This window comes from Dendrobates tinctorius, unplaced genomic scaffold, assembly GCF_039654945.1.
Source record: "Dendrobates tinctorius isolate UK_male_01 unplaced genomic scaffold, ASM3965494v1 ptg000089l, whole genome shotgun sequence".
Lineage (NCBI taxonomy): Eukaryota > Metazoa > Chordata > Amphibia > Anura > Dendrobatidae > Dendrobates > Dendrobates tinctorius.
Window position 1 is genome coordinate 16643311 of NW_027361757.1, and position 17765 is coordinate 16661075.

Below are 17765 nucleotides of genomic sequence, written 5' to 3' on the forward strand. Positions count from 1 at the left end.
AAAAATAGCCGTATCCTGTCTGTCGGAAAAAATCTGATGTGTGAAAGTAGCTTAAGTCTGACCAACGAAATGGTCATGCTGCAAAGCCGGAAACCAGTGTCTGAGAGTGTTGGGCTCCTGAAAAAGTAGAATACGTGAAAAAGTAGAATACACCAATCCTTCTCATTATAAGATAGGTTTACATACAATGCGCTTTTACATGCACAGTTTTATTCATTTTGACTTTATTGAAATAAGGAAAATAACAATCTGTCAGCTTTATATGTGTTCTACATGTTAAAGATTTGTTAGTTTACAAGAAAAGGCAATATTAACAGCGAAATACAGAAATTTATAACTTCGCCATATCGATGGCACCCCAAAGTTGACTAATTCTCAGGATAGTGATTTAGATATGAGCATACACTAGCTATGTACAGCACATATTCCTACAGATAATCCGGTATATAAAACATGTTACGTCCTACGACAGAGGTGTCACTTTAGGAAAATCGAATTACTGGGAGCAACGTGAATAACGTTTTGACATTCGTGATATTTTCTGTACGATGAGGCAAAATGTTTGATCTGTCTGCATTAACCTCGAAAACACTCCTGGTCAAGATGCCAGTTTTTGCATTTAACATCTTTGTACTTGTGGCATTTTGTCCTCACAACGTCCTGAGGGTTTTTTGATCTGTTTTCATGTGGATAATCATCACTGAATAGTAAAGTACTAATCCTTAGTTGATTTCATCCATATTAGATAAGGAAATAGATTAAAAGGGGGTTGGCGGGAAAGCTCCAACAGGGTCCAATTCCAAGTCAGTGATAAAGATGAAACATTTTACACTGTGAATTAACTTTAGTTTATTGGCTGTTGGGTTTTCGGGAAAAGAGCATACTTTTATTCTGCCAGCACTAATTTTCAGTTTCGGTTTCTAGGTGGCACTTTAGGAACATTTCTGTAGCCAGAGGTTGAGTGTGACCTAAAATGTTGAAAAATAACGTTATTTTGTTGCACCAAAGAAGTTTAATCAAATCTAGTAAAGCCCTGTGACTACCGGCAGCATAGCTTCTGATAATTAAGGAGCCATTACAGCTACTGTATTTAGATCTAATTTTAAAAGATCCCAGTAATTCCTGACTAAAATGTTACTTGAATTTGTCTGTCTTATTTATTTAGGAAAATAATAGGTAGTCAAACACTAAAGATTTTACTAAATATGACATGAAATGAAAAAATATGTCTAAAGGACAAGTACCAGATTATACTGCAGAGGTCAGGTCCGAATGGCTGGATAGTTAAACTCCACACCTGGACAACCCCTTTAACATGCCGGTGTACAAGTCTGCGGTCACTATATGATGAAAGACTTGTGAATCCTCACATTGCGAGTACACTATGTGCTACCAGGATTCGTATACAATTTTCATTCTCCCAGCCATATTCTGACTAGACGTGTCAATTCACTTGCAATGAATGAGGCCACGCACTTCTAGTCGGCATGTGACCACAAATCGCATACATGCGAACACACGCCCAACTGCTTCCAGCAACGGAGCATCCTGACAAATCGCGCTGTGAGGATACACAAGTCTGCGGTCACAGAGATTGACTGCAGACTTGAACCCCAAGCCTGGAAAACTCTTTTAAGTTGGGATGCCACAAACTTCAATGGCAGCACTCTCTGTCAAAAAGTGAGATCTCGCTCTTTTAACTAAGGCAATGTTGCATGCATCATTAACACAACCGTTGCCAATCCTTAATGTTATCACAGCTAACTGCTGTGTTAATGTTGCATATAGCACTGCTTTAGTGAAAACCAACAAAATCTCACAATAACATGCACGATTTGACAGAAAGGGTAGATGTGGAGATTATAGGCCCAAAGTTTATTGCTGACATCTGATGTAAAATATACTATTTTAGTAGATGCTTAGACACTGTCAAAGGGAATCTGTCAGCAGATTTCACTCTCCAAATTATTTATGCGCATGTAGCTCTTTTAAAGACAAGTCCAGCAATACCTTTACATGACCAGTTGGCTCCTCCATTACTGAGAAATCATCATTTGAATGGATATGTAAATGAGTCTGAAGAGCTCTGTGTAGATCTGAAGCCTCTGTCACTCCAGCTCTATTCCCCGCCCATCTGCTCCTGCTTGAGTAACTGCTCCCTTGCCAGAATAGAGGCTGTCAGTCAAGCAGAAGGAAACTGCACTGGGCGGGGAATAGAGCTGGAGTGACGGAGGCTTCAGATCTACAAATAGCTCTTCAGCCTCATTTACATATCAAATCACACACTGTTTTTTCTGTAGAATAAACCTACATTTATTCCCATCTTTTATAAAACTTACTTTTATCTAAATGTTTCTATACTCTTTAATTATGAGAAATTTTTATACAGCTCAATGTAACCCAATCTGTGATTTACATTTTCATTTTGTGAATAGGATTGTAGAGTTTATATCATGTGTATATTTATAGGATATTCACAGGATAATAAATGTATGACACATGCGCGTCCTAATGCAGTGATTCACATCTATCTCCTGAGAACGACCTGATCGCACAACGCTGTTAGGCTCGTTCACACGTTCAGTATTTGGTCATGTAACGATTTGTACTCACAGCTGCATAGGAGGAAACAGGAGGCACATTCTCGTCACCGTCCATGTGAGTTTATTTGCTCCATAAACCCTCAAATCCACAACAAAAGAGGTAAACAGTCTTTACATCAGGCAGACACGGCATTAATGTCCATAGCAGAGCTCTATCTGGAGCAACAGACACAGGAAGGCTTCGCCTTCTTTGCACACATGTAGGGTCGGTGGTGGGGTGCCGAGCTGGGGGGTGATAGGGGGTGGTCCCACTTCTTACCGCGCAGAGATGATAACAGACACGATGAGGCAGATTCTGGGTGCAACAGGTCCAAGTTTATTGCTCACCGTCCGACTGACGGTCCTCGCGGTACACCGCGATATCTCTCTCTGCCCTCCGTGTTCAGGGCCGCTTCAACACCGTATGTTACACAAGGGACGTACTTACACGTCACGTCCCGTCTCACACTGTGACAATCCTGACAGCTCGGTTACTGTGGCCGCCTTAGGCCCGTACACCAACAGCACTTTACTAATCAGTTTCGTCGTAACACATACGGTGTCTTCCACCCAGAGCCTTGTCTCTGCTGCGGTCCTTCCCTGTCAGGACCACCCCCCTGACGTTTCTTCTCCTCAGTCCCCCTGGTCGGATTCTCCTCAGGGCACACAGACTGGCGAAGTCCTCCTGTCACCTGGGCTCCCCCTGGGGACTGGAACTTTCTGGAACCCTCCCTCAGTATTTATAACTTCCCCGGTTCCTTGAAACTGTCACTAAATGTCACCACGCCCCCCATGACCAACGGTTTCTAAAGCCCTAAGCTGCTGTAAAGTCCTTTGCTCACACTCCACCCTGCCATCTAATGGTCATCCCAAGGTACTGCACGTCCACTACACTTTCCTAGTTGTTTCCCCACTGTAATCACTGTCTCCTACCTACACTGTGCAAACCTATCTTTCTTCACTCTGACTAGTCCGTCCGTCCGTCAGGTCACCTTCCCTACACTCCCCCTTCCTTTGTCCATTGTCGTCCTCGACAATCGTCATCCCTGCCTTCGTCGTTCTGAATCTACACCTACATTCTGTTGTCGGACCAGAAGTTGAGCCAAACCCACTATCTGCGGGGGCCGAACCATACTGGGAGCACTATGCTCTGAGCAGCCTACTGCTACTCACCAGCGCGCACGCCACATGACAACGTCTTTCAAATTGGGCAAGGTACACCCGTATTCTCTCTACGGCGTGTATCTTTCCCCTACTCTCCCCTACTGTTACCTTTCACTATCCGGTACGCCATGATCGAGGCCACTCACCTACCAGATCATTGCCGGCGCCCGCCTTTCCTTCTTCAGGGGTGTCCGTGGTGTCGGGGGACCTGACCTAGGACGGCTGTCTTTCTCACATCTTCCCATTCATTTTCCTTCTTTCAATTACATGTCATGGTCGGCGTCCCGGTCTCCCAGACCTCAACTCTTAGATCCCTACCGGATCTCACACTTTCCTTTGGTCCCGCAGACCTTCCCTTACCCGGACCTGTTGCATTTTACTTTGCATATTATACATCATACAACTTTATAATAGCACAAGTACCCATTTTTTTTATAATTTTATTTTTTTCCATTTTCTCTTACTTTTAAAACCAAAATATAACATAACATTGCATGTCTCCTTTCCTCCTCCCTTCCTTGGACATGGACACTCCCTCTCTTCTAAGTATCCTGCGCTCTGTCAGTCTAAAAAGTAAACACAATCTATCCTGTAAGAGGAACATAGAAAAACAGACATAAAAATCACAGATAAACATTTCTTTTTTTTTTAAAAGCTGACCGCGAACTGTCCTTTTGACCTGCACAACGGTGCAACGAACTCCTGACAGTTCAATCCTCCTTTCGGTGGTCAGTAGTATGGGACCCCACAACCGTGGAACTCCCAGAATGCAAGAAGTGTCCCTTTCTGCAAGTTAGTATAAACGAGCCGTCCCGGGGGTCGTGCAGCCGCCATGCCAGCCTCTCCCTTCTCATGGAGCAGGTTCCAGACATCCTGCCCCCTGGCCCTCTTCTTCTCTATAACTCCTGCGACCCAAACAGAGGGTCCGGCATGAGCCCTGGAGTCCGGTGGGCGGGACTTAACCGAGGAAGGGCGTGGATCAGAGGCGGCCGATGATTCCTGCGGCTCAACAGCCACTGAGGCCAGGTGGCAAATGGGGACAAACGGGTCCTCGGAGGCTGGAATCACAGGGCCCACTAAGTCAGCTGCAGTCGACTCCAGCAGTGGCATAACCGCGGCCTCAGGACAGGCTGCATCCACTACTTCCAATGGAGCCGGAGTAACGGCCGGTTCCAACGACGCAGCTGCTATCAGCAGGGGGAACGCAACAGCGTCTTCTTTGGATGACTTCCACACTGGCGGCTCCAGGCGGGGTACCTCTGGGACTTGAGCAGGGGCCTCGCTCAACTCTGCATACACCACGGGGCCCGTGGTAACTAGGCCTTCCGGTGCGCAGGGGGCCGCGTGCTGCAGCAGAATGGTGGGGGCCGCTTGCGGAGGCACTGGTAGGGCCGGGGGTACTCTCACCTTCCCCGGCGCTGCGGCCTCCGTTCCATCATCACGCAGTTTCCCCCGCAGCCTCCGTTCCTTGCTCCACTGTCCTGCGGGCCTTCCCTCCGGACTCGGGGGCTCCGCTGAGAAGTCCTCTGCTGGTATTGGTGGCAGCCGTTCTCGCTGACTCCCCTCAGGCTCCGCTCCCCGGCTCAGCATCCCGCTGCCTGCCCGTAAATCTGAAGATGACTTCTGGTGCAGCTCCATCTCCTGCCACCATTGCCACTCTAGGCGGCCAATGCCCCGACACCCGCAGCATCTCATACCGTTGGTTGGGCAGCACTCGAATGGCGTCAGACAGCTGCAGCCAAGTTTTTCTTTTGTGCCACTCCCTCTGTGAGGTGGGGTGTCGGCAGGCCTCTCCACCCACCTGTCAGGGTCCAATATAGGGAAGCGTCGATCTCCAGGCACATACTGCTTCTTTTTGGGGTACGTTGGAGGGGGTCCCAGTCCATTCTGAACAACTGCAAACACCCGGACCTCTCCTCTGCGCTGAAGCAATACCGTCATACTGCACAGTACCTGGTACCGCCCCGGATCCTCTGCTGGCCACACAGATCCGACACAGCGCTCCCAATTCATATTCCACAGGTAAGTCATTTGTAATCCACAGGTGTTTATAATCCATGCAGCATAGTCCAAGTCCTTTTCCATTACTTGAGGCAGGTCTGCCGCAGAAGATGAGGTATTAGCGGCGGCGATCCTGCCGACTACGCCAAATGTAGGGTCGGTGGTGGGGTGCCGAGCTGGGGGGTGATAGGGGGTGGTCCCACTTCTTACCGCGCAGAGATGATAACAGACACGATGAGGCAGATTCTGGGTGCAACAGGTCCAAGTTTATTGCTCACCGTCCGACTGACGGTCCTCGCGGTACACCGCGATATCTCTCTCTGCCCTCCGTGTTCAGGGCCGCTTCAACACCGTATGTTACACAAGGGACGTACTTACACGTCACGTCCCGTCTCACACTGTGACAATCCTGACAGCTCGGTTACTGTGGCCGCCTTAGGCCCGTACACCAACAGCACTTTACTAATCAGTTTCGTCGTAACACATACGGTGTCTTCCACCCAGAGCCTTGTCTCTGCTGCGGTCCTTCCCTGTCAGGACCACCCCCCTGACGTTTCTTCTCCTCAGTCCCCCTGGTCGGATTCTCCTCAGGGCACACAGACTGGCGAAGTCCTCCTGTCACTGCGGCTCCCCCTGGGGACTGGAACTTTCTGGAACCCTCCCTCAGTATTTATAACTTCCCCGGTTCCTTGAAACTGTCACTAACTGTCACCACGCCCCCCATGACCAACGGTTTCTAAAGCCCTAAGCTGCTGTAAAGTCCTTTGCTCACACTCCACCCTGCCATCTAATGGTCATCCCAAGGTACTGCACGTCCACTACACTTTCCTAGTTGTTTCCCCACTGTAATCACTGTCTCCTACCTACACTGTGCAAACCTATCTTTCTTCACTCTGACTAGTCCGTCCGTCCGTCAGGTCACCTTCCCTACACACAGACCACTCTGTAGTGTCCCAGTCTGTACACACTGCCAGACTCCCAAACACTCACTCCCATGTGCTAAACACACCTCAATTACATAGCCTGTAACCACACCCACAGGTGAGGTATGGATCACATGGGCTGGTCACATGGTTATGACCTCACTGCAGGTTCTTAAACATACACAACCACACAGGCTTCATTAGGTATTCAGACACACACCCCTTGGGTGGGTATGTAGGTGACTAGACCCACCCATCTCTCCAAGTCACCTGGAAGCCTCCCAATGTATAGCAAAACCCTCAGCAGTAGATCTGCAGAACAAAACACGCCTAGGCTTCCATCACAGGACCACCCACCTCTACGATACATACCGCCCATCAATCACGACCAGTCGCCATGCTACAGTCAGTATTTTACCTCAGTATTTGTAAGCCAAAACCAGGAGTGGAACAATCAGAGGAAAAGAATAATAGAAACATGTCACCACTTCTGGATTTATCACCCACTCCTGGTTTTTTACAAATACTGAAGTAAAATACTGACCAAATACTGAATGTGTGAACGTGACCTTAGAGGTGAACTCTCCACCGATGCGCCACTCCAATAACATCTCTAGAAGTTTCTGTCCATGATGGTGGATATGCCATCAATGTAAAAGATGGGAATAACTCTTTAATAGTAAAACTCAAATCAGCTTATAATGGAATTCTTATAAAAAACCCAGAAAAAAATTAATTACTTTATTTTGTGCTACAAGTTGCAATTGATATCTTGTTTAGCCAACAAATACTGTATATTTGGCCTTGCATAATAATTATGCATGCCAAGTGAGCTACAGCAAAAAAGGTTTAGGAGCTCAAGACCACTGCAGAGCCCCTTTTTTGTAAATATTCAGTAACTAATTTTAAAGACCCCTATGTATATTATCTTAACCTGTTAGAAGTTATAGTAGATGAAATTCCACTTGAAAGCATCTTTGATAAAGAACAATTTTTAGGACTGGAACCAATAGTTCAGGATTTATTGTGCAGGGTTACCTAGTGCTGCTTGGTATCCTGGGTGGTCTTGGTGGGGGTGTTTCTTCTGGCAAGGAATGCCTAGACCTGTATCGCTGAGTATATTCTGATGGCTCGTTATCCTATATCATTGGTAAAAAAAAAATATTTTTGCCTTAAGTTTCAAGGGTTGTTCAAGTGTGTGAATATATAGACTCAAGTTATTGTGCGCTTCCCAGTGAACGTATAGTACGAGTAAATACACGTCCGATCCCAACACACGGGTATATATACTGTATGTACTTTGGTATGGTTACCGCCAATCTCTACAATAACCAATGACAAAACTAGTTGTCACCACATATTGTTATACAGGCTGATTGGGCACCCGTTACCCGTATCGTATGGCTTCAGGGGTGCGGTTTAGAGAGCAAATGGAAATAATCTATTACATTTTATATACTGTATTTAATCCAAAAAATTTGGCAGTGTTATTACAAGTGGGACAAGATAATACAGTATATACAATCACATAAAATAAAAAGGATAAACAGAAAATTACTAGACCTGATGTCACAGAAATGGTGCAGATCTTAGCAGAGGAGAGAGCTCCGATTGGAAAATGGTATAGTCCTACAGCGAGTTGTACCTCCCAGCACTGAACGTTGACAGTAATTCAGAATCTGCTGTTAGCAGGTACAAGCCACTCCCCTTGGTGACCTCAGATAAGGGTTGGTATATGGGATGTGGTTCAGGTACTAAAATTATGAGATCCCAATCTTAATGACTTTGGCTCCCCTGAAGGTCCCAGACTAAAGATATTAATGCCGTATTTCCGATCATGATTTAGCCTTCTATAGATAACCAACTTTGTCCATCAGGCTGATATTAACTTAAAAATGATGGGCAGAACGCCCAGTGATATAAGCAAATGTGTTATGCTCGCGACACCAAAAATATGTCTCCCATAATTAGAGAACCTACGCCTGTCACAAAAAACAACACTCATAACTGGAATCTGGTGCCCAAGCATCTGCCTGTAATTTTTTGAACACCGGAAGACTTATCTATACAGGAGAGGAATTTGTCCCCTTACATCCTGTTGTACACACCGTGTTGGACTTCATGTCTGCTCTCTATCAAATAACCTACTTCAATTACCTGTTCACAGCAAGAGGTCGTAGAGCAACAAGGGTCAGATGCAGAGTTAGAGCGCTAGATCTTTTTTTTTTTGCCATGCTTCAATTCTCAACATGAGGGTGACACATCCTCACTCAGTGGATGGCTTTATAAATTGTTATTATTTTACCATTACATTATTAGACACTGTCTTATCTGCTGCATCTCTACTAGTTCTCTCTATGATAAGCTTCTGCTGTATGATCCTCGCTGTTCATGATCTCGCGCTATTCCACCCACAGCCATTGTTTGGCATCTTTATGCCTATGCACAGTGTAGGAAGAAAGCTCTCAATGAATGATGTGGGCAATGTTAAGCTAAGTTCCACCTATGAGTATTTTTAGTTGTTGCAAAAATTTCTCCCACAGCCGTCTGTTTCGTATCTTTGTTTTTTTGGTATGTCAAGTTGTAAATAAAAACTTTATTTTGGAAAATTTCTGTTTGTTAAGCTTTGATAAAACTTTATTGATAAAGTAATTTGTGGATTACATGCATTTTTACTGCATTTCCGCTGAGGAAACAAAATATAAAAAAATTGGTATTTTTTATAAGCAGATTTTCTGTGTCACATTCAAGTCTATGGGGAAAATCTACAAATAAAATGCACATTAACAGCAAGAGGAATTGACATGGTGCGGATTTTGAAAAACGCAAAGCAGATTATAAAAAAAAATTCCAATCTCTGATGATCCCCCGAAGCATCGGCAAATCCATTATTATTGAATGGAAAGAACATGGTACCACAATAAACCTGCTAAGAGAGGGCCACCCACCAAAACTCTGAGCCTGGGCAAGGAGGACATTAATCAGAGAGGCAGCACAGAGACCAAAGGTAACCACAATAAGCCGTACACTTCATAGAGGTGGCCTTTATGGAAGATTGGGCAGAAAAAAGCCTTTACTTGCACCCAAAAATTGTAAGGCTCATTTTTAGTTTACTAAAGTAATGTGGTAGACTCTCCAAATGTGTGGAGGAAGGTGCTGTGGTCAGATTAGACCAAAATTTAACTTTTTGGCCGCCAAGGCTACTATGTCTGGCGCAAAACCAACACAGCTCATCACTCCAAGAACACCATCATGCTGTGGGGAGGTTTTTCAGCAGCAGGGACAGGGAAAATTGTCATAATCGAGGGGAAGATGGATGCTGCAAAATTCATGGATATTCTTTAGTAAAACCTGTTTCAGTCTGTCAGTGAATTGAGACAGGGACAGAGGTTCACTTTCCAACAAGACAATGACCCAACAAAGCATACTGCTAGAGCAACACTCAAGTGGTTTAAGGGAAAACGTGTAAATACTTTGGTGTCAATGCCCAGACCTTAATCCAATTGATAATCTGTGGTCAGACTTGAAGATTGCTCTTCACCGGAGGAAACCATCTAACCTGAAGGAGCTGGAGCAGTTTTGCCTTGGGCAAAAATCTCAGTGGCAAAATGTGAAAATGCCATAGAGACTTATCCAAAGCTATGTGCAGCTGTTATTGCCCCAATACGAGGCTCTACAAAGGACTGACTTTAAGGGGTGAATAGTTTTGCACACTGAAGTTTTCAGTTATATTGTCCTATTTGTTGTTTGCTTCAAAATAAAAATAAAACCAAATGTGCAGAGTTGTAGGCATGTTCTTTACATGAACTGATGCAAACCCTCAAAAATAAAAACTACAGTGAAATTTCAGGTTGTGAGGTATCAAAATACGGAAAAATGCCAAGGGGGGGTGAATATGTTCGCAAGCCACTGTATCAAAATCTTATCCTGGTTGCTGGAGCTGTAATATATTGCTTTTTTTTAGAGCACGAAAATACTCCCCAAGGAACTTAGCATCAGGGTCGGCTCATATAACTGTTTTTTCCACATTTGAGATCAGAAAGGCATCAGTTTTTCTTGTGATATGGAAAGGAAAATAATCTTTCTTCACCTTCTCCATTCTGTCAGTCCTTGAAAATTGACCAATTTACTTACTGTACACATTGCTGCTTTTGATCTGGCAACTCGGACTCTCGGATCAAAATTAGACGTCTCCGATTTTTTCCATGGACCACTCGGGCCGAAGAAAAACAATCGGACACGTGCACAGCACCATACAATATCATACGCATGAGTGCTAACTGTGAAAATCACGCATAGCACCGTTCAAGAAAATCAATTGTGTGCCCGAGCCCTTAGACAATGTTCATCTATGAGAGGACTAGTGGAGATGTAGCAAATATAAGTGATTTTATCCAAACTACAGAAAGAAACTGTAAGGGTATTTCCACACAGGTTTTTAACATAGATTATTTTTGTGTGAAAAACCAATATTAAAGAAGTCAGAAATAGTTTTTTTGCACTTTATTTTGTTGTTTTTTTAAACTTTTTCGTATATTGTGCTCAAATGACTCAAAAGTTGTCAAGTTGGATCTTATTCTACTCTGAAAAAAATCCTTTATGGAATTAAACAGAAGAATGAGTACTAGAAATGTTTTCTATTGAAATTGACAGGGATCTTATTCAAAAGGTATTTGAAGACGTGTTTGATGAAGATTTTCTCGCAGAATATGCTCCAAAATCCACATGGTTGAACTTTGTGCGAACTTTCAATACATCATACACTGCTGAAGTTAGGGTGTTTGTTCGAGTTTTATCCTGCCCTCAGGTTGGAAAACATAAATCTGATGATATATTCCCCAAAGGGACATCATACCTTTTCTATAGTCAAAATTAAAGTTGCATTGAAGACTCTGTAAGCAAAGACTGCTCGAACACAAAAACAATCTTTAGCTCATTATTAGGATGTGCCATTATTTGTTTTTCAAAAGTGATACAACCACTAGGAATTAAGGATCAACGAAGCCCTTTGGAGTACAAGGACACCTTTATATCCCTACTGCCGTTCGCTCATCACTAGTAGGCCGGGGTCAGACTTACGAGAAACTCGCACGAGTCTCGCACGTCAATACCCGGCACTGCCGCCGGCACTCGGATCGGAGTGTTCAGCTGCATGTATTTCTATACAGCTCATCGCTCCGGTCCCGTTTAACTATAGTTAAAATTACCTCATTGTCTCCTTCCATGCCGCTACTCATGCTCTGATTGCTTCGGGTACTGGATCGGCTACTTGCACTGCCTAATTTGTAACAAATATAAAAGACAATGAGAAAACAAGAACAAGATTGTATATCCTATTGTCACAATCCCAAAGAGGGGAAAAGTGTTCCTACAGTATTCATAAACCCAGCCTAAAGGTTTAGATCATTACACCAGCACTCCGATAGTACAGATTTGCAGAATATATATATTGAAAACAACTTTAAAGTGTAAAGGGGATTTATCACACTGTAAAAATACAGTTTCACATGTTAGTTTTAACCACTTTTTTTGGCTGAAGATCAAGATGTCATTATGGATGTCTACCATGAGCTGGCTTTGTGCCGTATAATGGTAAGGGCTACCTACTTGCAGTGCTAGAGGTACTATCTGTCTTCCAGTTTCCACGTTTGATTTCTCTTTTTGCAAGAAATAAGGGAGATGTTGAGTTGTAAGTTCCAATGTCATACTTTACTTCTACGTTCTGACCACGTCGGATGGGCTTTGTGATATCTAAATCTAAGAAAAGAAGATATATTATTAACATTTATTTTATTTTACTTGTTCATTGTGAATGGTTAGAATTTATTTAGATTGCTATTGAATTAAATATGCAAATTGCCTCTTCAGAGAGGAAGAGGACTTGAGCACTAGCGCCACCTATTGGAAGTTGCTATTGATTTAAAGACACTATAAGATTTTATTCTGACTTGGCGCATCCCTAGCCAGAAATAGGGATTAGTGAAAACATGCTTTTTATGTCTCTGACATAATTTCTAGAGAGAGTCACTTCTAGAAAATGTATAGGACAGGGAGCAAGATCACATTCTGGGCAGCACGGTGGCTCAATGGTTAGCACTGCAGCTCTGGAGTCCTGGGTTCAAATCCCACCAAGGACAACATCTGCAAGGAGTTGTTCTCCCCATGTTTGCGTGGGTTTCCTCCAGGTTCTCTGGTTTCCTCCCACTCTTCAAAGACATACTGATAGGGAATTTTAGATTGTGAGCCCCATCAGGGACAGCGATGATAATGTGTGCAAAACTGTAAAGCGCTGCGGAATATGTTAGCGCTATATAAAAATAAAGATTATTATTACCACTCACAAAGGTTTAATTGGATGATTTTCCTAATTTTAAAAATAGCACAGTGCAATATGTTTGACTCTGTTCATCTCTTTGTAGGTCTTCTGTGAAAATCTGATGCAATTTTACATAAAATGTATAGTGGCATGTAAAAGTTTGGGCACCTCTAGTCAAAATTGCTGTTATTGTTAACAGTTAAGCAAGTTGAAGATGAAATCATCATCTTTACAAGGCCTAAAGTTAAAGATGACACATATATATTTTCATCTTTTACATTTTAAAAATTACAAAAAAGAAAATGGAAAAGTTTGTGTACCTTGCATGGTTAGTACCTAGTAGTACCCCTTTTGAAAGTATCACTGCTTCTAAACGTTTTTTGCAGCCAGCCTAGAGTCTATACATTCTTGATGGATTTTCATCAATTCTTCCAGTTCTGTAATATTCCTGGGTCGTCATGCATGGACTGCTATTTTGCCACAGATTTTCAATGATGTTCAGGAGACTGTGAGAGCCACTGTAAAACCTTCAGCTTGCACCTCTTGAAGTTGTCCATTGTGGATTTTGACATGTGTTTAGGACAATTATCCCTTTCTAGAAGCCATCCTCTTTTCAACTTGGTGTTATGTTTGCATGAAGAATTTGTTGAAATTCATTGAATCCAGTCTTCCCTCTACCAGTGAAATGTTCCCTGTGTCATTTTTGTTCGAAACGCGTAACCTATTTGTTTCTCATGTAAATTTTACTGTTTCTGGACTATATCTTATACAATAAATTGGACTTTTTGTGAAGCTGGACCTTTTTTCCACTTTGTTCTGACTACTACGTGATGACTGCACGTGGTCCGTGCTTCCCACAACGCATGCCGACAGGTGAGCTGGCTATCTTTTTCCTTTTATACTGAGTTTTAATTTAACCTCATCGGTCCACAGGACTTGTTTCCAAAATGCTCCAGGCTTGTTTAGATGTTCTTTTGCATACTTTTGATGCTGAATAATTTTATGGTGAGGACGCAGGACAGGTTTTCTTCTGATAACTCTATGAAGGCCATTTTTTTACAGGTATCTCTGAACAGTAGAACAATGTACCACAACCCCAGAGTCTGCTAAATCTTTGTGAAGGTCTCTTTCAGTCAAGTGGGGGGGAGGGGGGGGTTCTATGAGCAGCTCTCACTGAAATTTTGCTTGGTCTTCCAGACGGTATCTTGACCTAATTTGTTCCTGTTAATTGCCATTTTAAAATTACATTTCAATCGGAGTAAAAGGTAACTTGAAAACGCTAATCTATCATTTTATATTCTTCTCCTGCTTTGTAGGCCTCCACCATGTTCATTTTCAGAGTGCTTGGCAGCTGCTTAGAAGAACCCATGGCTGCTGTTTTTTGGTACAAGGTTAGGGAAGGCTGGGTTTTTATAAAGCTGGGAAATTTGCATCACTTGGCCTTTTCTAAGGATGATAGTGAAGAAACCATAACTGTAACAGGCCAATTAAGGTGTGAAACCTCCAGAAAAGTTATCTGAGCGCCTAAATCTCCAAGGATGCCAAAAATTTTACAAGCCACTGTATTCAGAAATATGGAAAATTATAGAAGGTTCACAAACTTTCAAGTACCACTGTATTACTCTGGAAAAAAAGGAAAAAAAAATAACATCTGCAGTGATGCAAAAATGAAAAAAAAAGAGGTCACCAGTACCACTTCTATTATGTAAATCAGCTTGCAAGAATTTAAAAAAAAAGTTCACTCAAGGAGAAAGGGGTAGATGATTATTTGTTGTACAGTATTACAAATTACATTTTATGTAAATGTGTATGTAAATGAAGATTCACAAATGTACAATGAAATAAGCTATGCAATTCAAACAACAGGTATCTACCAGCCTTTACTACCACTGATCTCAAGCATAATCTGACCTTAAGAATTTGTAATTATTTTCCTGATAACAATGGAGAAGTGGCCACCAATGAGGAATTATGCTGCATTTTGTCTAATTGCACTTCCATGTGCACAGAACGATCAGTAATGCGATGGTGATTGCTAGATGGTGATTAGACAGACCAATAATCGGGAAATGAGGATACCTGGCAATGTTCCTTCATGACTATTGGCCTGTCTAAATGGGACATCAGATAAGTCTAGAAAATGGCAGACAGGTCAAAGGGGTCAAGGCTGCTGGGTGGGATTCCCCTAAACAGGGGCAACCGGGATCCAGCTGTATCAAGGCCTGCGGTGTTTCTAGAAAATGATCCTTAAATACCGTATATACTCGTGGAGCGCATATTCATTACTTTAACGAGCGGTACCACGTGACCGCTCAGCATTGAAAGGAAGAAGACAGGAAGAGAGATGCTGGCGCCCGCCCCGGACAAAGATGCAGGGACTGGGATGTAGCAGTGCCAGGAGGGTGAGTATCACTGTGGGAGGGTGAGCCATACGACATTCACCTGTCCACCTTTCCACGTGGAACGGGGAAAGGTGAATAGCGCAAGTGCCGGAGGCCTGAGCCAGTGGCGACATCAGCACCTGGCCCCCATAGCACGACGGTGACCCCGCCTGCTCAGGACGCCGGCACCTGACCCCCCGTGACAAGAGGTGAGTATGTCATTTTTTTTCATCGCGACAGCAGCATTATATGGGGCATATTTTAATATGGAGCATCTTATGGGGCCATCATTAACCTTTGTGCAGCATTATATGGGGCATACTTTTCTATGGAGCATCTTATGTGGCCATCATTAACCTTTATGCAGCATTATATAGGGCATATTTTAATATGGAACATCTTATGGAGCCATAATTAACCTTTGTGCAACATTATATGGGGCATATTTTTGTGTGGAGCTTCTTATGGGGCCCATCATGAACTTTATGGAGCATATTATGGGGCCCATCATGAACTTTATGGAGCATTATAAGGGGGGTATTTTGTATGGAGCATCTTATGGGGCTCATCATGAACTGTATAAGCATTATATGGGGCTCCTGATTAAATATGCATATTCAAAAACATTTAACCTACTCATGTCTCAATTAATTTTACTTTTATTGGTATCTATTTTTATTTTTGAAATTTTCCAGTAGCTGTTGCATTTTCCACCCTAGGCTTATACTCGAGTCAATAAGTTTTCCCAGTTTTTTGTTGCAGAATTAGGGGCCTCGGCTTATACTCGAGTATATACGGTATATCTGGTTAATTCTTTGATATCTGTCAAAGCATAATTACCTGTAGTTTTTCCTATATTATTTTCATTACGTCTTCGGGTTATACTATCCCGTAACTTTTTTAAGTTTTCCTAAAAGAAAATGAGAATAAAAGTTATTTTTTCTTCCTCTAAATTTTTATTTCCATATAGAAAAAAAATCTTCAAAAGGAACCCGAAGACCTACAGTGGGGGAAATAAGTATTTCATCCCTCGCTGATTTTGTAAGTTTGCCCACTGACAAAGACTTGAATAGTCTATAATTTTAAGTGTAGGTTAATTTTAACATTGAGAGATAGAATATCAAAAATAAAATCCAGAAAATCACATTGCCCTATCTCGCTCGGCTCCACCCAAGCTCTGCCCATTTTGGGCCATAAAGAGAAGGCTGGTAGTGCAATAAGAGACTGCGCTGCTGTGGTAGAATTCAAGGTATCTTTATTGCCAACGCGTTTCCTGAGCCAGTCCCAGCTCACTTCATCATTGCCCTGATGAAGTGAGCTGGGACTGGCTCAGGAAACGCGTTGGCAATAAAGATACCTTGAATTCTACCACAGCAGCGCAGTCTCTTATTGCACTACCAGCCTTCTCTTTGTACCAAGTCCTTGGACCTTGTGCAGACTGCTGCAGCTGTTTTATGCGATTATAGGTGTTGTGACTCTCACAACCCTATCAGGTGAGCCTAACACTTGCTGTGCACTCATCTACCTTCCATACAGACCTACGCATTGGAAGCGCCCTGTCTCCCCCTTTTCATTTTGGGCCATGAAATGCCAAAAGTCACCATTTTTATTTTACAACTTTGGGTTATAGAAAAAATGTGACACTTTTAAAAGCTTTTATGCCACTTTTATCTCCATGTGACTTTTATTCGGGTGTACCTGGCCGCCATGCGAGACATATTTTCACCAGTAGCCACTACATGCAATATGAGTGGGCATGGCACAAGGAGCTTCCACTGTGATAACAGATGATCGCAACGGCCACATTCACACGTTCAGTATTTGGTCAGTATTTTACCTCAGTATTTGTAAGCCAATACCAGGAGTGGGTGATAAATCCAGAAGTGGTGACGTGTTCCTATTATACTTCTCCTCTGATTGTTCCTCTCCTGATTTTGGCTTACAAATACTGAGGTAAAATACTGACCAAATACTGAACGTGTTAATGAGGCCTAAGGGTTAGAGAAGCTAGACCTGCTGATCATTTTGCTAGCTTTATTATAAATTTGTAATACTGAGGACAGTAAACACTGTAACATATCAAATTAGTTCTTATTGGTTTAGTTCCCCACCGCTGTTACAAAAGGAAGAGTTCAGGTTGGTTGAGGTGATCGATGTATATTTAGCCATTCCCTATACCCCAAACTATACTACAACACAGCATGTGTGATCTTGCATACTAGATAGACTGCATTCTGCATTCAATGAGGTTAATAATCTGCCTTTTTCAGACTTTCTTACAGCAGCTGAAACTGAAACAGCAGAGCAATAAGGAATAATGGTGCCTTGCAGGTAAATTTCTAAAATTCATAAATTACATTATGTACTAAGATGAGAAACCTAAAGGCTATGGATGCCG

The 17765-nt window shown here is 42.8% G+C and overlaps 1 protein-coding gene across 1 annotated transcript in view; it reads right to left on the reverse strand.

Moving 5' to 3' along the window:
- Positions 1 to 207: 207 nt before the first annotated feature.
- PIK3AP1 (phosphoinositide-3-kinase adaptor protein 1) overlaps positions 208 to 17765 on the reverse strand; it is a 203334-nt gene continuing 185776 nt past the window's right edge. The window contains exons 13-17 of the mRNA XM_073585858.1: positions 16208 to 16277; positions 12278 to 12427; positions 11878 to 11948; positions 7709 to 7809; positions 208 to 968 (exon numbers count right to left, since the gene is read on the reverse strand). Of these exons, the coding sequence (XP_073441959.1) occupies positions 908 to 968; positions 7709 to 7809; positions 11878 to 11948; positions 12278 to 12427; positions 16208 to 16277 (453 nt within the window). The 3' untranslated portion in view covers positions 208 to 907. The remainder of the gene's footprint in view (positions 969 to 7708; positions 7810 to 11877; positions 11949 to 12277; positions 12428 to 16207; positions 16278 to 17765) is intronic.